We start from the raw sequence: 21,101 nt of genomic DNA, 5'->3' as shown, positions 1-21,101 counted from the left end.
CTTGCAAATTCAATAAATATTTATTAAATAATATGAAATATTAAATAAATGAAAGGGTAAATAAAAATATCAAATAAAATTAAATAGAGAAAAAAATTGAACTAAAACTTAGCTTAAAAATTCAAAAAGTGGGGCAGTTAGATGGCACATTGGATAAAGTGCTGGCCCTGAAGTCATGAGGACCTGAGTTCAAATTTGGTCTCTTACTTAATACTTAACACTTCTAGCTGTGTGATCTTGGGCAAATCATTTAATCCCAATTGCTTCAGCCAAAACAAAACAAAAAAGCAAAAAAACCTCAAATAAACCAAATAAATTCAAAAAGTATTACAGACATGAAATAGTTGCCTTAATATTTTTTTTAAAAATCTTAACATATTAGTTATAAAATTACAGAAATGAAACCAAGTAAAACTTTAGACAATTTGTGTTCCTCACTACTTAAGGAAAAAAAAAAACAACTAAAACTACTATAATATTCATAAAGAGAGAAGCTATGTTGCTATGATTTTGAATAGATGAATGAATGAATTAGAGTCCTAACTTGGATTTTCAAGATACACGTTGTTATTTAATCTGTCTAAATTCCAGTTTCCTCATAAAAGAGGGATATTCCTTATAATCATGTAGTCTGAAAGGTAAGGGTATCAGAGAGCTTTCCAAACACAAAATTAGTACTATGGGTTATTATTATCAATTGAAGTCTGCACAATTCTTGATGCTCAGGATATAATATCTCTAAAGTAAGTATTTTTTAGATACAATATGTATACAGGTATTAAGTAACACATTTAGATGAATGAAAAATGTTTTAGTCTTCTTTTTAATTTTTTGTGGTTTAGAAATAAGTGCAGTTCTGGAAATATAGTAATGGTTTAACTTTGGAAAACTAGGGGAAAGGAGGGAGAAATGCATTTACATAGGGCCTACTATGAGCCAAGCACAATGCTAAGCACAATTTCAAGATGATCTCATTAAAATATTACTCAGAAGTCTGGGGTTTTTTTTGGGGGGGGATAGGGATTATGGGGGTGCTGCCATTTGTAAACTGCTAAATGGCTTTTACTACCCTCCACTTTTCTGCTTTCATTACACACCTGGTATGGTTTCCAGTCTTCTCTATCTAGTTTCTACTACCTTCTGATAGTATTGCTTTTCTATTTCTAGAGAGTGTAAGAGAATATTTTGAATAAAAGAAAATTAGACCCTAAAACCAGGTGGTGGCACTGGGATTAGAGAGAAGGGATAGAGGAAAGAGATACAATTGAGGGACAACTGACAAGAATTGTTAAATTATGCTGTGTGGCCACTAATCTGGCATGTAAAAAAAAGTGGTGTGCTAGGAGTACTGTTTGGACCACAGATCCTTCCAATTATGAAATCATTCTGTGATTCTCTGTGAAATGAAGAGATGGACATGTAGTTAAAAGACTGGGATTCAAATTCACCCACTAATACTTACTACACATGACTATCCATGGCCAAGCCACTTAAACTTCTTGGTCCTCAGTTTCCTCATCTGTAAAATGAGAGAACTGGGCCAGATGACTTCTGAGTCCCTACCAGCTCTTGATTAAAAGATACTATGAAATGAAACATAAGAAACAAAGTGGTGGGTTATGTACAAACTTATGGAATTGCATGAAAGGCAGAAGACATGGAAAGTAGAAGAAATACCCAGGGAACAGATGAAAAATTCATTTGACTTAAGCAAAAGAAATGGATAAAGAAGGCATATTGACAACACTCACAAAAACAGAACTCATAATTCCAATCACTTGTAGTTACATGTCATACAAGCCAAGATTAGATACATTTCCCTAAGGAAATGGTCATTTCCAAAAAACAACTATAAAAATACCAAAAGTTTGTTAGGTTTTTTTCCTTACTGATTTACCAATTAGATTAAGACACTCTTTATTGACATCTTTTTTTAATCTTATTACTGAATAAATGAATTATTCATTTGATTAATAATAAAATGAACTAACCTTACTTGTATATGTATCTCTTAATAAGAACATTTAAAATGTCTCAGGGTTTGTTCATAAATTTCCCAAAATTATTTAAACAATTTGTTTATGAATAAGAGAAAAATCAACATTTACTTTTTTTTTTAAACCAGGTACATATTTCATTTTCTCCACATTATTTCATTATTTTCTTTTAAAAAGACATTGAGATAAATAAGACATTGTTCTTATTTCAAGTGAATTCTTTTAAAACAAAGAAATGCTTTTCCCACTTCCTTACTAGATTTATGCCCAATACTCTTCAGGTTCCAATTTCCAAAAACTATTCGAGTAAATCATAAAAATTGTATAAATTCTTTGTCCATAAAGAAAGGGATCTTGACAAAGCAGATCATTTAGTTCTAGCATTGTGGCTTGGACCAACAACCCATACAATGCTCTGATCTTTTAATGGATGATATTCCCCTTCTCTGAAGGATTGACATCATGAATATCATTCACTCAACAAAAATTAAAGTCATTTAAAAATGGATAAGTATCAATCCTTCTTTACAATTAAACTTAAGTGTCAAGGTTCACATACTTACTTGCCAAAGCCTTTTTTCCAGCTGCATGGTAAGCTACAATATATTTTTTCCCCTCTCTTTCCTCCGTTTTTGTCTCTAATCCAGGAAACAAAGATTTCACTGCTTGATGGATAACAGTTCTTTTCTCTTTAGTGTCTTCAACAACCTATGATAAAAATATTAATCTACAAGAATTTCTTTAACATCTCTTAATGTACCAGACACAGTATGAGATGCTAATAATAAAAATAATTATTATTATAGCATAGTAGATATTGCATAAATGCTATTATCTTCATTACATTTTAATGAACTCAGCACCCAAATTGCAAATGTTTAAAATACTGATAATATAACATTTGTAATAAAATAATAATATAATAAAAATAACAATAGCTAACATTTAGATAGTACCTACTATGTGCCAAGCACTGCGCTAAGTGCTTTACAAAGATCATTTCATTTGATCCTTATAATAACCCTGAGACAGGTGATATCATCCTCATTTTCCATATGAGGAAACTAAAGCAATTAAGTTAAATGACCTGTCTTCAGTCATACAGCTAATAAATGTGAAGCTAGATGTGAGCTCAGATACAAGAGATGCAAAGACAAAAAGAAAGAGTCTCTGTCATCAAGAAGTTTACATTGTTGGGAGAAAACAATGTGTGCATCTACAAGGAAATACATAATATACAATGCAAACAATTTTTTAGAGGGGAGACAATAGTCACTAAAGGGTTCAAGAAAAGGCGCGAATTTAGGAGCCCTGTGAGTTTAGATTTGAAAGACAGAGATTTTAAGAGGCAGAGCAGTGGGGAAAAAACATTCTAGGAATGGGGAATGGAAGATGGGAATGTTACCTAAGAAAGAACAAGATAGCCAGTATAAGCCTGGGAAAAAAAAAAAAAGCAAGAACCAACCATGCAGTCAATATTGGTTAAATACCTAGTTATGTGCCTGCCACAGACTAGAAAGTGACACTGAATGCCAAGCAGAAAAATTCATATTTTTCCTAGAAGCTAAAGGAAATCACTGGAGCTCTCTAAGGAGAGAAGGAGCATGATAAGACATGTGCTTTATGAATGTCATTCTGACAGCTGCTGGGAGGATGAAATAGTAAAGGCAAGTAGGCCAATTAGGAGGTTATCAAAATAGTTCAAGAAAGAGTTGATAAAATGCCTTTCTTAAATCTTTTTTTTCCTTCTGTGATGGTAAGACAAATTTCTTTCAAACAAATAAGATTTTTAATGAAAATGATTTGAAGTATTCCAGGGCTTGATCTAAATTAATAACAATAAATCAGCATTCAGAGGATTTAATAAGAATAATGATGACAGCTGGCATTTATACAGAGTGTGTTATATATCAAACAGTATGTTTTGTACAAACAAAACTAATGCAAATGATTAGAAGGGAAGTAACAAATTGGGAAAACATTTTTACAGTTAAAGGTTCTGATAAAGGCCTCATCTCCAAAATATACAGAGAATTGACTCTAATTTATAAGAAATCAAGCCATTCTCCAATTGACAAATGATCAAAGGATATGAACAGACAATTTTCAGACGATGAAATTGAAACTATATCCACTCATATGAAAGAGTGTTCCAAATCACTATTGATCAGAGAAATGCAAATTAAGACAACTCTGAGATACCACTACACACCTGTCAGATTGGCTAAGATGACAGGAACAAATAATGATGAATGTTGGAGGGGATGTGGAAAAACTGGGACACGGAAAAACTGGGACACGGATGCATTGTTGGTGGAGTTGTGAAAGAATCCAACCATTCTGGAGAGCAATCTGGAATTATGCCCAAAAAGTTATCAAAATGTGCATACCCTTTGATCCAGCAGTGCTACTCCTGGGCTTATATCCCAAGGAAATACTAAAGAAGGGAAAGGGACCTGTATGTGCCAAAATGTTTGTGGCAGCCCTTTTTGTAGTGGCTAGAAACTGGAAAATGAATGGATGTCCATCAATTGGAGAATGGTTGGGTAAATTGTGGTATATGAATGTTATGGAATATTATTGTTCTATAAGAAATGACCAACAGGAGGAATACAGAGAGGCTTGGAGAGACCTACATCAACTGATGCTGAGTGAAATGAGCAGAACTAGGAGATCATTATACACTTCAACAATGATACTGTATGAGGCTGTATTCTGATGGAAGTGGATATCTTCAACATAGAGAAGAGCTAATCCAATTCTAATTGATCAATGATGGACAGAATCAACTACACCCAGAAAAGGAACACTGGGAAATGAGTGTAAACTGTTAGCATTTTTTGTTTTTCTCCCCAGATTATTTCTACCTTCCAAATCCAATTCTTCCTTTGCAACAACAACAACAACAACAAAATTTGGTTCTGCACATATATATTGTACCTAGGATATACTATAAGATATTCGGAACAGAAAGGAGTACAAGGGATAATGTTGTAAAAAAAAATTACCTATGCATATGTACTGTCAAAAAAAAAAGTTATAATTATAAAAATTAATTAAAAAAATAAATGTTAAAAAAAAAAAAGCAATATGCTAAGTGCTTTAAAAATATCATCTTACTACCTCTTCACAGAAACTCTAAGAAGTAGATGCTATGGTTATCCCCATTTTACAGTGAAGGAAACAAATAAATAGTGATTAAATGACTTGCCCAAGATCACACAGCTAGTAAGTATCATTGGGTCTTCCTGATTTTTGGTCCGGTGCTCTATCCATTATGCCACCTAGATTCTTCTATATAAATATGTGCGTGTGTGTGTATGTGTGTACACACACACACATACATATACACAGATAAAGAAATAAAATGCATTAAAAGTATAAACATCAGCTAATATCTATGCAGTGATTAAAGATTTACTAAGTGCTTTTACATATTCTCTTATCTGACATTGGAGGAAAAAAGCTTCAAAAAAAATCTATTTTCAAAAATCAGTACAGAGGGGCAGTTGGTGGCATAGTGAATACAGCACTGGCTCTGCAATCAGGAGGTCCTGAGTTCAAATTCAGCCTCATCCATGTATTAATTACTCTGTGACTCTGAACAAGTCACTTAATCCCAATTGCCTACAAAAACAAAACAAAACACAACACCAAAACTCATTACAGAGATTTTTAAAAAGCAGTAAAATAGACAAAAAGTTCCTGATGTCTTTCAAGTCACCTTTGGTTAAATTACCATGCATTAGCACTTCCCAAAGGCAAAAAGAAGAGGGAGGTGGACTATTGCAAGAAGTGACTTTTGTTTTTAAGTTATATGACATGTCCTCTTCCAATAGCTGAACTCTTCCCCTCTTTGAAATAGCTTGCAAACTTGTCTTTAAAATCATATCCTACCCCCAGCACATATTCCATATGTATTTATTTGGTCAGGTCTAGCAATTTCTAACTTCATATTTAGATCAAAGATTTAGATCTTACATAAACCTAAGAGATCACCCTCTACAACTGCTTCAGTGTTACAGATGAGGAAATAGAGGTAACAAAAAAGTTAGTTGTCTTGCCCAAAGGTTATAACTATCATTTATAGAGCACTTACTATATGTACCAGACACTGAGCTAAGTAAGTGCTCAACAATTATTCTCATTTGATTCTCACAGCAACTCTGAAGTGTAAGTGTTATTATGGCCATTTTACATAAAAGGAAACACAGGAGGCAAACTTAGACACAGAACTCAAGTATTCTTGACTCTAATCAGCTAAGTGACTCAGTGGATAGAGCATTAGGTATCTATTAAGTCTATAAGAGGTGAGTTCAAATTCGGCCTTAGATACTTACTAGTTGCGTGACTCACTCAACCCGCTTTGCCTCAGTTTCCTCATCTGTAAAATGAGCAGGATTAGGAAATGGCAAACTACCTGAGTAGCTCTGACAAGAAAACTCCAAATGGAGTCATGAAACCTCAGACACAGTGAATCAATTCAACAATAACAAAAGTCTTGACTCGGGCCCCATGCTTTATTCACCGCTCCACTAGCTGCTTCACTTAAGTGGAGCAAGCAGCACAGTCGGAATCTGAACTCAGTTCTCTTTCCACTGCATCATGATTTTAAGCATCATTCTGCTCAGTCTATGGCATGCTCAGGTGGCAAGGATGAAAAATGCTGGTTTCATTATTGTCACCAATGAGAACAGATCACTATAGAAACCACTGGTAGACTTGTTTTATTTTTTCCAATTTGAGATATAAATGCTCTTGGGAAGATTTGACTCAGCTGGGTCTCATGCCAAGCTCTCTGTAGATTTGTTTTCCCTTCCATTTAATTATTTTTTGAAGCAATACAGCTCATAATCTTCTACCTTTCTCTGCCATAGTATTTTGCACAAGTGCTTGTTCTCTGAATTGCTATCACTGGCTATTGTATATTTCTGTTTAACACAGACCACACTTGCTGACTAAAGCTGTCTTAGAATTTCTTCCATTGGTGAAAATGGAAAGAGACAGGGACCTATAAATTTATTGGTATAGGGAATTCCCAAATGAGGCAACTATCTCCACCAATGTAGGTCAGTACTTTCACTGTCAATAACAGACTCATAAAATCATCTCAGTGCACTGAGAGGTTAAGTAATTTGTCCAAGGAACAGGAAGTGTCAAAAATGAGACTTGAATCTGTATGTGCAAGAATGTTTGTGGCAGCCCTCTTTGCAGTGGCCAAAAACTGGAAACTGAGTGGATATCCATCAACTGGAGAATGGCTGAATAAATTGTAGTATATGAATATTATGGAAAATTATTGTTCTGTAAGAAATGACCAAGCAGAATGATTTCAGAAGGCCTGGAGAGACTTACATGAAATGATGCTGACTGAATTATATACCTCAACAACGATACTGTTGTATGAGGATGTTTTCTGATGGACGTGGTCTTCTTCAACAATGAGATGAACCAAATCAGTTCCAATAGAGCAGTAATAAACTGAACCAGCTACACCCAGTGAAAGAACTCTGGGAGACAACTATGAAACTACATAGAATTCCCAATCCCTCTATTTTTGTCCACCTGCATTTTGGATTTCCTTCACAGGCTAATTGTACATTATTTCAAAGTCCGACTCTTTTTGTACAGCAAAACAACTGTTTGGATATATATACATATATTGTATTTAATCTATACTTAACATATTTAACATGTATTGGTCAATCTGCTATCAAGGGGTAAGGGTGGGGGGAAGGAGGGGAAAAATTAGAACAAAAGGTTTGGCAATTGTCAATACTGTAAAATTACCCATGCAAATATCTGGTAAATAAAAAGCTAGAATGTTAAAGAAAAAAAAAAAATGAGACTTATACCCAGTTCTTTTGGACTGTGAAACCAGCTCATTATCTGCTACATTCTGCTGCTTCTTGGTTAAAAATTGCTAAGAAATGGTGACAGGATTAATATCTTTATTTTTGCCCATTTCCCTCTTTCAGAGTTGATGGCTTGCTTGAATAGAATAAAACAGCTCTTTTCAAAAGTCTCTTCTCAAATATATTTTTTCTTTTAATTTATTGCTGATTTTGATCTCAGTTCTAACTATTTAAGACTAAACTCTGGGATAGAAAGACAAAATCAATTTCATTCTTTGTGTTTACCATGTCCATTAGCTTGTAAACTATCTTCTTGAAGGAAACACATATGTCATATATGGTGTACATGACAATACTCAGAAGGCCTGGGCTCAGGTGCCAAAAATTCTACTTATAAACTCTGTAATCCTGGGCAAAACAACTCATGTCTCTGGGGCTAAGACTAGATTATCCATCTAAAGTCCTATCTACTAATATTCTCTAAGTCTGTATCCATTCACTAGTTACAAACATAGATGGCACACTAACTTTAACAACATGTAAATTGTTCCTTATAGATAATCCAAGAATACCAGGACTCCATGTTTGCAGCCATTTGGAAATAAAGGAGAGAGGAAAACAGGGAAGACCAAAGGTCCATATACTACAGCAACGCTGAACTTCTGCTCATTTCTTAAGTTTCTGTGGCTTATAATAAAATTCACCATGCACTGGCCAATTGAATAATGAGATGCTTTCCTCAAAAAACAAACACAGCCTGTCCCTGAGAACAGACTTGAAGCCTTTCCAGCTTACTAGAAACTGTCAGACTTTTTTTTCTGATAAGCACATCCTTGCAGATCTCAAGGTTATCTCCACAACAGGATAAGGTACTGGATTAGTAATTTTTCTGATTGGGAAAAAGGGAAGAGGAGCCAGACTATGGAACACTGCAAAGTGCTAGATAAATGTGATTTATTATTACTACTGATAATAGTGATAATAATGACAGTCACTAATATAAAATGAACCCAACTCCAATCCAATTACCCCTCTAAGGATTTATAAGATGTCTAATGGATTGAAGTGATATTCTAAAGTCAACTCCCATACAAATTAAACTAGTGTTTCTGAGATTTGATTGGCTCCGAGGACAAAAGGCTTAGATTGCTAAAATCACTTCTTAGTCACCTAAGTACAAATAGCCAGGAAGTACCAGCCTCTTTTCTAATCAAGGAAGATCACCCTGAGCAACCCAGAGGCAGGGGAGTTCAGTGCAGCTCAATCAACTTGCAGTGTCCTTAAAATATAAGAGGATAAAGAACATTTTGCTATTGTTCAGTCCTGACCCTTTATGACCCTAGCAGGGGTTTTCTTGGCAGAGATACAGGGGTGGTTTATCATTTCCTTTTCCAATTCATTGTACAAATTAGCAAACTGAAGGAAACAGGGTTAAGTGACTTGGATAGGGTTACACAGCTTGGAAGTGTCTGAAGCCAGATTTGAACTCAGAAAGATGACTCTTCCAAACTTTAGACCTAGTACTCGCTCTACTCTGCCACTTGCCCCAAAGAACATTTAAGGAATCTAAAAGGAAATAAGTCCAAAGGATCACAGTTTTTGTTTTTAAATTAGGAAATGTTCTTGAATTTTCTAGTGAACATAAAATAACTTTAACACTTACATAAACATTCAAAAATAACTAGCATTTATATAGCACTTTTAAGATTTTCAAATCACTTTACAAAATTATCTCATTTAATCTTCACAATAACCACGAATTTAAGGACTTGGAAAGGAATAACACAAGCATTTATTAAAAGCCTACTATGTGCCAGGCAACACATCTTTATGAATATTATCTCACTTGATTCTTATAATGATCTTGGGAAACAGGTGCTATAATTATCCCCATGTGACAGATAAAGTAGCTAGACAGAAAAAGGCTAAGTAACTTTCTTAGTTAGTGTCTGATACCACATTTGAACTTGGGTCTTCCTGACTTCAGGTCCAAAACTCTATTCACTGTACCACTGAAGGTCAAAACATATTTAAGAAGAGGAACTGCCAAAATTTCAATGTCTCATTATAAAGTGGTTATGCTGAAGATGTACAAATAACATAATTTATGTTAGCCATATTAAGAAGTCTGCCTTCAATGGTGCTTTAATCACATTCTACTCCAAAAGATAATGCAGAAACACTGGTAAAATTCTTCACAAGTTTTTTTTCTGTTATTTACCTCAATTGCTACACTAGTTTCTTTATTCTTAAAAAGCTGAAGTTCCTCCAAACGCTGCTTATTTTCTTCTGTCAAGACTGTAAATGCATCTTCAGAAGGATCCTTTAAAATGACAAAAGAAAAGAAAAAAGAAAAAGAAAAAGAAAGAAAGAAAGAAAAATGAAATCTGTAAAGCAGGAAAATAATATAATTTGACTAAAATCATTAACTGTTTAAGAAATCTATATCTACCTCATCATCCACTGGCACAGAAAAGTTATCCAAATGGCTTATATGGCCATCTTTCCCTATTTCATGAACAATGAAATCAGAGTATCTGATAAAAAAAAAAAAAAAAAAAAAAAAAGTACGTAAACAAGCTTTCAATTTTTCATTAAATTTCAAAATTACACTTGTAAGCAGTCAAGAATGTCGATAAAAGCTTTGAACAAGCTAAAACTGCTAATTTTCTCCACTTTCACTATTAAGATACAAAGAATCATTATTATAATGGGTTTTTTCCTTAACGAATGCTGACTTGTATACAATATGAAGTAGGCACTATAATTAATAGGTTTTGTGGGCTTTTATGGTAATCTTGCAGAAAAGTAGAAAAACTTCAATTTATGATTTTTTTCTTGGTCTATACAAATAATAATTAGCCTTAAATAAAAGGTAAAACAGAGTAAAACTGTATTAATTTAGGTCACTCTTTTTTGAAAAAAATCACAATAATTTCAACAAGAAGCAGTGTAGCTCAAAGGTAATGAATGGCTAGAGGACCAGTCTTGGAGTTGGGAAGATTTGAACTTTTTCATGTCTTGCCTCTGACATCAACTAGCTCTGAGATTCTGGGTAAGTCACAAACTTTCAAGGCCATAAGCAATATTCTAAAACCATAAAGTTACACATTCATTATTGAGCTGAATTCATGGAGAAGATTTTCTCACCAAGAATTCCCTAGAGCAATGAAATAAAAGATCCTAATCAGAATAGAGAGAAAAAAAAAATGTGAAAACTTGAAAAACTGAAATTTATCTAAGTATTTTCTGTGAAAACATGGGGCAAGAGGAGCTAGAGAAATTAAATTCTAAAATTCCAGAAGAAAAATTTAACCCTCTTAATAAAAGTAGTTGTTTTGGAAATTATCAGCAGCATTATTTGCACATGAATTATAAATTAGGTATTTTAGAACAGGACTCCTTGACAACAAACCCCAGAGCATATAAATGAAGTTATCAAGCAATCAATCAAAAACTACTTATTACACATTTACTACAGCCCAACCATAGTGCTAAATCCTGGACATACAAAGAAGGAATTCAAGGAAGTTACTTATCATGAATATATATATACATCCAGAAACAAAAGGAAATAAGAGCTAAGGACTGAAGGCACAAGCAGCTGGGGAAGTGAGTTCGACTGGAGATGAAAGATGGCAGTACATGAGCTAAATCTTGAAGGTCCTAGGGATTCTAAGAGGCAGAAATGAGGTGATTTGTCCTAGGCATGGGGGACAGCCAATATAAAGACATGGAGACAGTATACCATTGGAAATGTGGAATGCCACATATTAGAAACATTAAGAAATTCAGTTTGATTAGACTACGGGGCATATGAAGGGGAATAATGTATGATAAGATTAGAAAAATAATTTGGGCACAGGTTTATTAAAGTTTATATGTCCAAGGAGTTTATGATTAATCCTAGTAATAACAAAGAATCATTGGAATTTAATGAGGTACAAGAGTCTAAATTGGGGGGCGCTGGTGGGTTATATGAGATGGGAATAGATGAGATGAGTTATAGAGGCAGAAACGTCAAGATTTGGCCAACTATAGATACACAGGCCACTGAGATTTTAAAGCTGGGTGACTGGAAAAGTAATGGTGCCACTGACAGAAATAGGAAAGTTCAAAAGATGGGGCAGTTTGAAAAGTTTTGTTTTGGACATTGTAAGTTTGAGATGCCCACAAGGAATCTAGCTCAAAATGTCCAACAGACAAATAGAAAATAGTCAGGGATACAGGACTTCAATTCAGGAGAGAAACTAGGACTAGATCTATAGAAATGGGAGTTATTTGTATAGAGATCCTAATATAATTCAACTGACAAAACACCATTTCACTAAATAATATTCTGTAGCACACTCTGACCTACTCTCTTTCCCTCCTGCTAAATATCAAATATTTTAATCTTAAAGCTCCCAAGTTAAACACAAATGGAGTACATGAATTTACTGCCTATGCTTTTAGAAATGCATTTCAGCTCCATATACAGCCTGGCCAAATCAACTATATACAAAGTAAAGATACCTCTCCTTTAAGATTCCTGAGAAGCCTTGATGAGAACTCACAAACTTTGTGATACCAACATCAACCTCGGTGAGTCCATGTTTCATCATATCAGCAAAGCTCTCTCCCTCTCCATCCTCTTCCTCTTCTTCTTCCTCCAAAAGTCCATCTTCCTCCTCCTCCTCTTCTTCAATCTGGGCCTCAACGTTATTTCTATCTTCTCCAGGTGTTGTGGTTTCAGATTGTCTGGTCACATTGCTCAGGACACAGTCATTATCCAAAGTCTCTTGATCTTTAGCTAAATGACATTCTGAGACCTTTTGTCTTTTAGCTTCATCAGCTTGAGCTAGATCATCACTGGAAAGAGAACGTTTCATAGATACTCCCGTCACTTCCACGGTCTCCATTTTTAAGATCCCAAGATAGCATCTAATAAAATCTTTGGAGAAAGGGAAGAGAATAAAGAAGAACATAAACATTTTAAGATGTTCCAATTCAACAAGTATATCTTTTTTTTAAATAATATTTTATTTTCCCAAATACATGCAAAGGTAGTTTTCAACATTCATCTTTGCAAAACTTTGTGTTTCAAATTTTTCTTCCTCCCCTCCCCCTTCCCTAAGACAGCAAGCAATATGATATAGATTAAAGATGTGCAATTCTTCTAAACATAATCCCATATTCATCATGTTGTGCAAAAAAAAAAAAAAAAAAAATCAGGTCAAAAAGGAAAAAAACAAACAAAAAACAACAACAAAAACAAAAACACTCTGTTTTGATCCATATTCAGTCTCCATAGTTCTCTCTCTGGATGTTTCTAAAATTCTTTGCAGTTCCAAATCTATGATCACTGATACATTCTTTCCCCAGTGGATTTTTAAATGACCTTAGCTTATTCACTGAAAACATTATGGAAATAAACCACTGGAATTCATTTCTTAGTATTGTATTCATATCTCTACAAAATGTTACACCTCCTCTGATTTATCATGTTGTAGAGGTGACCCCTAGGTTCATGAAGGTGACTTGTAAGTGAAGCATAAACTCTTTCAGACAGCGGAAGATTTAAAGTATAGTTTGGAAAATAGACTTTCTGTCTTCCTAGGTCCAATAAGTTTTATCATCAGATGGTTTGTCACTTGGCAAATTCTTTGGCCATGGAAACCCAAACCAAAACAAAATATATGTCCCTTAGTCCTTTACAAAATAGCCCACAGTGCCCAAATGGCAAAGAAGAGAGGAAAGGATACTGAGAATCACTTGATTTTTATACCATCTATAAATATTAATTTTGCTTCTTTTAAATATGTAGATATTTATGTAAATATGAGATTCTTATTCAGTAACCAACTTTTCAACATCACACATCTCTTGGCGTTATGATAAAAGAAAGACTAAAGAAAGTCAGAGGGATGACTCACAAGCTTTCCTTGAACAGGAAAATAAGAGTTGGTTTTATCATGCATTCAAAGGCAATAGGACACATTTCATGAGAAATGATCATTTTAAATTTCAGTATTCCTGGTAAACATTTTTGCAAAAAGAAAACCATAGTTTGTGTGTCAATTATCTACTGCTGAGAATGATGAGGTAGAGAAATTCCGTGAAGAACTCAAGATCTTCTAAATAAAATCAATAGGCACTTTATTACTTGGTCAATTTTATGCAAAGGTGAATATGGTAAGTGAAAAAATATGCTAAAAATATAGTTCAGCAGTAAGAAACAAAATAAGAGGCTGAAAACATACTGAAGTCAGTACAAAAACTTCACATTGGAGAAGCTTGTGGAGAGAGTTGGCCTTGGAGTCAGCAACATGTAGGCTACATTCTCACCTCTGACATATATTGGCTGTGTGTACCTGAGCAAGTAACTTAACTTCTCAGGGCCCTGAAGGGCCTGCAAATAAAAAGCAACAAAGATAAGGTCTGAATTTCAGTCTCAGAGATTTCAATCCCAATCTACTGCTTTCTAAATCAAAGTGGCAATACAAAGAAGTTGACTTTTGGAATTTCTCAATAAGAACAAAATAACGGGTCGAGTTTATAAAAAAAAAAAAAAAAAGCCCCTTAACTTAAAATCATGGAATTATAGATTCAGAGTAGGAAAAAAACCTTAGAAACATCTCATGCCACCCTTTCATTTTACAGGAGAAGAAGAGACCCAAAGAGATTATTGACTAAGGTCACACAAGTACAAAGTAGTGAAAAGGAGTAAAACTTAAAGCTATGTCCTCTGGGAATCTATATAAACATGAATATTATCTTCAAAAAGTGTCAAGAAGCACTGATATACCAAGTAATACCATAAAGAGTAAAAGTGATACTTAATATTTTATAAATGATTATTTATTTATATCAGTCATTTCCAAACCATGTTCAGACTATCAATTTCTTAGAACAAAAGACAGAATCAATATGCAAACAGAAGAAAAAGCAAGGCAATTTCATCTAGATTTAATGGAAAATGCACATAAGAACAATGAGATCATCTATGACTGTTTCCTAAGGAAATTCATGTATATAAATTGATTGCCACAATAAGAAAACCAAAGGACTCTAGAAATTAACTACCTCAGTCAGCAGAGATGTGATCTCCTTGCCAGGTGAAGAAAGATAGCAGACAATGGTAACAATGGTTTTGAAATATAAACTAATTTATAAGATTTTACAGAGGATAGACTACGCACTCCTTGAAGGTAGGGAAATTTCACTTTTGTCTTTATATTCTCAGTAAGTAGCACAGTGCTTGGTACACAGAAGAGAATTAACAATTCTTGCTGACTGACTGGCTGGATAGTGTCAAATTATCAGCATTCCTAAAACATCTAAAAGCAATAGAGAAAAAAAAAAGTTTATAGAACACTTGGCATGAAACCCATCTGAGTAAGAGCATTCAAGTATTTAAGGATGAAACTAGAAGACAATAGATGAAAAAAGGATACAGATTCCATTCTAACAAATTCTTCTCCATCACTGACAACTACACTATGGTTTTTGGGACAGCCCACATATAAAGAGAGCTATATTATGACAATCATGAGGGCATTGAGAAATTTTAGGATCCTAGTTTCATATCTTGGTGACTCTCAGTAGTCCTCTTGTCCAATCACTGCATTTACAGACATGATTTTAATCAGAGGAAATGACTTTTAAGAAGCATTATTATCTACTTTGCTGCTGTAACCTAAGGTGGAACTCTCTTCTACTTGATTTTCAGGTGAAATCTTCCATATATGTTCTCTACTCCATTAGAATGGGAGTACTTTGAGAACAGTGATTGTATAATTTTCTATTTATTTCTCCACAGTTTAGAAAGGAGCTTTGCACATAGTAGGCTTAAGAAATTCTTTATTCATTCATTCATTTGACAATGAAAACGATGATGAACAAGAAGGAAAAAAAAAAAAAAGAGAGGAACAGAAAAATTAAGAAATATGATCATGGTCACAAAGGTAATGAAGTAGGGCAATAACTTCAGTTCTCTGACTCCAAATCTGGAACTTGCCAGTGATTTTGACCTATGTCTTGCCACTGGAATCTCAAGAAGATAGTGAGACTGAAGACATGGTATAGCTTTGCCTCACTTAAATCCAATTCACTTGCAAGTCAGGATATCACTCTCTTAAGAGTAACAGTCCTCTGAGAAGGAAGGATGAACAATAATAGGCAGTTGAATGTCCATAGAGTTAGTCTAATTTTAGGATGTGTGCTTGATGGACGGTGGATTGGGCCAAAAATTGACTAAAAGGGAAACCAGTTTAGAAAAACTATGCAAAACCTTTTCATGATCCTAACCTTCTTCCTGAAACAACCATCTTTTTAACATCAATATTCATCTAGTGATGCTACATCATCCTCAGTAATTAAATATCATATTCTCCCAAGAACTAAAGTTGCAAGTTACCCAAAGGACTAAAAGGAGATAGATGGCATTTATGAATATACTTTAGCATGTTACCAACAAAGAAGTGTGTAGGGGTAATAAAAAGGAAATAAGACGCATATGTATACATATATACATTCATATATGTATGCCAGAGAAAATAAAAGGACAAAGTGCTAGATACAATGAGTGATAAATCAGTGAATTCATGTATACTACACTGCTATCTATGTAAAATATCAAGAGATCTAGTGGAAAGTCACCCAAAAGTTAAATGGGATTTACAGGAAGATAGGACAAGAAGATTGCTGGGTGGATTAGCCATGGATGATTAGCACTCTGCATGAGGAGAGATCAATCACAGCTCCATTAAAGTGTATATGTATGATTGGTCACGAAGCAAAAAAAAAGGGGTAATATGGACATACTCTATGGAGCACATGGAAGGAAAACCCATAAGGAAAGATGCCCTGTTAGAAGCAGCTCAGCACAGACAGATCAGATTCTCAGATCCATTCCCATCCATTTTCAGGTCTAAATCCAATCAGAAGACAAAACCATACAATTCTCGTTACCAACACTACATAACTCTTCATCCATATATTCTTCCTGCACAAATGTAAAATGTAAAATAGACTATGTGTATTTATTGTTTTTCTATCTTTTTTAAATGAGGAAGAAGTGTCTGTGGATTGAAAAAAATTATTATTATTAATTTTGCTTTTTTTTTTTTTTTTGCTGAGGCACTTGGGGTTAAGTGACTTGCCCAGGGTCACACATCTAGGAAGTGTTAAGTGTCTGAGATCACATTTGAACTGGGGTCCTCCTGACTTCAGGCTGGTGCTCTATCCACTGCGCCACCTAGCTGCCCCAAAATTAATTTTTTTAAAAAAGTAAATCAATCAATTGGAGATTGGCTGAATAAATTGTGGTATATGAATATTATGGAATATTATTGTTCTGTAAGAAATGATCAACAGGATGATTTCAGAAAGGCCTGGAGAGACTTACATGAACTGATGCTGAGTGAAATGAACAGGACCAGGAGATCGTTGTATACTTCAACAACAATACTGTATGATGATCAATTCTGAAGGACGTGGCCCTCTCCAACAATGAGATGAACCAAATCGGTTCCAATAGAGCAATAATGAACTGAATCAGCTACACCCAGCGAAAGAACTCTGGGAGATGACTATGAACCACTACATAGAATTCCCAATCCCTCTAATTTTGTCTGCCTGCATTTTGGATTTCCTTCACAGGCTAATTGTACACTATTTCAAAGTACGATTCTTTTTGTACAGCAAAACAACTGTTTGGACATGTATACATATATTGTATTTAATTTATACTCTAACATATTTAACATGTATTTGGTCAACCTGCCATCTGGGAGGAGGGATGGGGGGAAAGAGGGGAAAAGTTGAAACAAAAGGTTTTGCAACTGTCAATGCTGAAAAATTATCCATGCATAAAATTTTTGTAAAAATTAATTTAATTAATTAATTTTTAAAAATAAATAAAAAGTAAATCACACACAGTTCACAGAATCTTAAAGAGTTGGAAGAAACCCTAGAAAGCATCTTTTCCAGCTTCTATCTTATCCTCTTTATAGAATTATTGGCAAGAGTCCAGTCTACCTTCTCTAATCATTTTTTTGTTTGTTAAGTTGTATCCAAGTCTTCCTGATCCCATATGGGAGGTTTTCCTTGGCAACGATACTGGAGTAGTTTGTCATCTCTTCTCCAAATCATTCCTTATAGGAGGCAACTGAGGCAAATAGGGCTAAGCGGTTTGCGCAGGGTTACACAGCTAATAAGCCATAGAAGCTGAATCTGACCTCAGTTAGATGAGTCTTCCTTTATGCTTTCCACTGCCAATCAGCTGCCCTTATGTGAGGGCAAGAATTCGCTGAGATGAAACCTCAAGAAGGAAAAGCTCATTCTACCGTTAGATTCCTGTGAACACTTAAAAAGTTCTTCCTTATTTTAAGCATTCTACCTGACACTGGCAAAAAGGAAAGTGTGGAAACTGGAATCATTAAAGACGTCTTTTGGGGAAATAAGGCCCTACACATCCTGATTACCTACTGCAGGCCTATGCAAGTTCCAGACCAGAGATTCACACGAGTGCTTCAGTCCTTTTCACAGGAAAGCTGCAAAATCTGTGGCCCGGGAGAACATCCGGATAGAGCCAATCCCCTTACAAGTATTTCCATTGTATCCTCACAGTTCTAGGAGGCGCAGGTCACTGGCACCTTCTCTTTAGGAAAAGCAGACGGGGAAAGTGGCCCGGCGGTAAGAGCCTGGGGCGCATCCCGCTGGACAGAGCCACGGATTCCCAGGAGCACCTCCGCTTCTTTCCTACTTGATGGAGCTTTTCCCTAGCTGTTCAAAAGCCGTTCGGTGATTGGCCACCTCTCCCCACAGACGGAGCAACAACGTTCCCCGTCACTCACGGCTCCTTTCTCCTCCATCAGCGATTTTGGCAAATATAATTAGTTTTGCCAGGAAACATCTAGCGGGAGACTGAGCACATGGGAGAGTAAGGAGAGGAGAAAGCGGGAGAGTGCAGAGGAGTGGGGAAGACACGCACAGGGGGTGGGGAGGCAGACCCCCAGGCCGGGACGAAAGCCGGGAGGAGGGCGGAGTCGGGCTCCTGGTGAATGAAGCGCCAGGGGCGCCGGGAATGACTCAGGCCGCGCTCCCGCGGACATAATAGGTAATGGAGGCGAGTAGAGACTAGGATTCCAATTTGGAGCCGGAGGCGCGCGTAATTCCTACTCACCAGCGGGCACGGGGCTGGGGCTCGGGGCTCCGGGGCTTCGGCCCGAGGGCGGCTTAGAGGAGAGGGAATGGGGAGCCGCACCGCGGGAGGCCGAAGCACTTCCTGGGGTCTCGGGGAGGCGGGGGGAGCGCCGCCAGAGGCCCAGAGGAACGGCTAAGCAGGAACGCAAGACGCGGCACCCGAGGCCGCGGAACATCGACAACCACCGCCGCCGCTGCCGCCCACGTCTCCGCTGCCGCCGCCCGCGCCTCCCTTCGCGATGGACTCCGAGCTGGAGCTCGCACACGTGCGGCGGCGCAGACTACGCGACGAGGAGGCGGACCCCGCGCCGGGGGCGGCCCCGCCAGGACTCGGCCCAGCAGGGGGTGGGCGGAGCCGGGCGCCACCGCCACGTCCCCTCACGCCCGCCACCTTGCCCGTCACTCCTGAAGTGGCACTGTCCCGGTGGTCTGGGGTCCCGAGCGCTAGTGCGAGAGCCCGGACTCACTGAGGCGACCCCCGCTTCAGGGTGTGCGGGCTCCCCGGGGCTTTGCGGCTGGCCCGAGCCTCGGCGGACCGGATCGGCCGAGGAGAACTTGTGTGAGGCTGGGTGAAACGTTCCCCTGTAACGCAGGCCCACCGAGAGCGCCCCTAAAGCTCTTCCCAGCAAGCCCTGTCAGTGTCCAGTATCATTATCATTTTTTCTTTTCTCTCGGCTTCACTGATGCACTTGCATATAAACGCTTAGCGGCGACTCCAACTTCCCGAGTCTCCCGTAACGAAGTTAAAGCAATTCATTGCGACTAATTTATACCGAGGTAAATGGAATAAACTCGAATGTCTTAGGGACTTATATAGAAGCACTTCAAGATATTCGTGTGTGTATGTTTATCTATCTATCTATATATATATATATATATATATAGAGAGAGAGAGAGAGAGAGAGAGAGAGAAGTTATATAGATATAGATATACACATGGATATTTTTGTTTATATTGTATATATTTGTATTTATGTAAGCCTGCATATGTGTGTGTGTGTGTGTGTGTGTGTGTGTGTGTGTGTATCCAAGCTTAATTTTAGTGGGGAATGGAGCAGAGAGAAAAGAGAAAAAATAAAGTAAAAGGTGCACAGCAGAGGAAAAAAAGGAAACTTACAAAGAAGCAAAGATAGACAGTTCTGAATGTAATGTGTTGTATTTTTTTATATAGGCTTTCTTGAAAAGGACAGTTATCGCTTTATATTTTGAATCCTCTCATGTTTTACCTTCATCATTCCATGTTTTTCCAGAAACATATTTTCTCAAAGCCAGTGATGGTCAAATTTTAAATTCAGTTCTGCAAACTGACTGTTGAGGCCCAGGCCTAACTAATATTCTACTTATTTCAAAACCAGACTAGGATTTATGACCCTTAAACTTCTGTTTTGTGGCATTATTTGCAGGGGTTCTTCAATTTATTAATACTTAAATTATTCACACTTGAAAGAAGACAGGACAACTAATTAAAATTAAGTGTAGTTTGGTTTTTTTAATCCTATTGGAGGAAGATTCACAACTCCAATTTTCCTAAGACTAAATAAATGTATGGGGACCATCATATTCTTCCTAGGATTATTGTTGATTTATAATTAATGTCACAATGAGATCAATTGCGGTATATTTGGAGCCAAAAGGAACTGAAATCAAGTTCTGGCTATATATATATGTTACTTAACCTGTGTGACTTAAGGCAAGTTATCTAAAATTAGGAGACTAGATTATTTGCTCAGGTCCTTTAAAACTCTAAATCTATACAAACGGAGGGGAGCAGACAAGAAGCAACTGAAAATTATAGTCAAGGCAACAATGTTACAAAACTCTAATGGTGTCATTGTACTCAGGTATCACTGTTTAAATCTATAAATTAAAAGGCAAAGAGTTTTAGATTCTTAGAAGGGTATTCTTTGCTATTACAGCTTTTATCAGTTATCATCTGTAAGATCTGGATACATCGCTAACAATAATAGCTAATATTTTATATAGCATAGGTTATTGAATCCTTACCACAACCTTCCTGGATCCTCATCATAGTCTTGTGAGGTAGGTGTTATAACCATCTCCA

General features: G+C 36.3%; 1 protein-coding gene across 2 annotated transcripts in view; it reads right to left on the bottom strand.

Moving 5' to 3' along the window:
- The window catches only part of PUS7 (pseudouridine synthase 7), a 49,584-nt gene extending 30,275 nt beyond the window's left edge, over positions 1–19,309 (bottom strand). The window contains exons 1-5 of one of the 2 annotated variants that reach the window (XM_074268395.1): positions 19,020–19,309; positions 12,368–12,785; positions 10,305–10,389; positions 10,074–10,175; positions 2,561–2,705 (exon numbers count right to left, since the gene is read on the bottom strand). In XM_074268395.1, the coding sequence (XP_074124496.1) occupies positions 2,561–2,705; positions 10,074–10,175; positions 10,305–10,389; positions 12,368–12,785; positions 19,020–19,215 (946 nt within the window). In that variant the 5' untranslated portion in view covers positions 19,216–19,309. The remainder of the gene's footprint in view (positions 1–2,560; positions 2,706–10,073; positions 10,176–10,304; positions 10,390–12,367; positions 12,786–19,019) is intronic. The other variant, XM_074268394.1, reaches the window with a different exon arrangement.
- Positions 19,310–21,101: the final 1,792 nt, after the last annotated feature.

Source organism: Sminthopsis crassicaudata, chromosome 5 (genome assembly GCF_048593235.1).
Source record: "Sminthopsis crassicaudata isolate SCR6 chromosome 5, ASM4859323v1, whole genome shotgun sequence".
Classification (NCBI taxonomy): Eukaryota; Metazoa; Chordata; class Mammalia; order Dasyuromorphia; family Dasyuridae; genus Sminthopsis; species Sminthopsis crassicaudata.
Note: the sequence above shows the minus strand (reverse complement) of the source record. Positions and strands in the feature narration are given on the sequence as shown.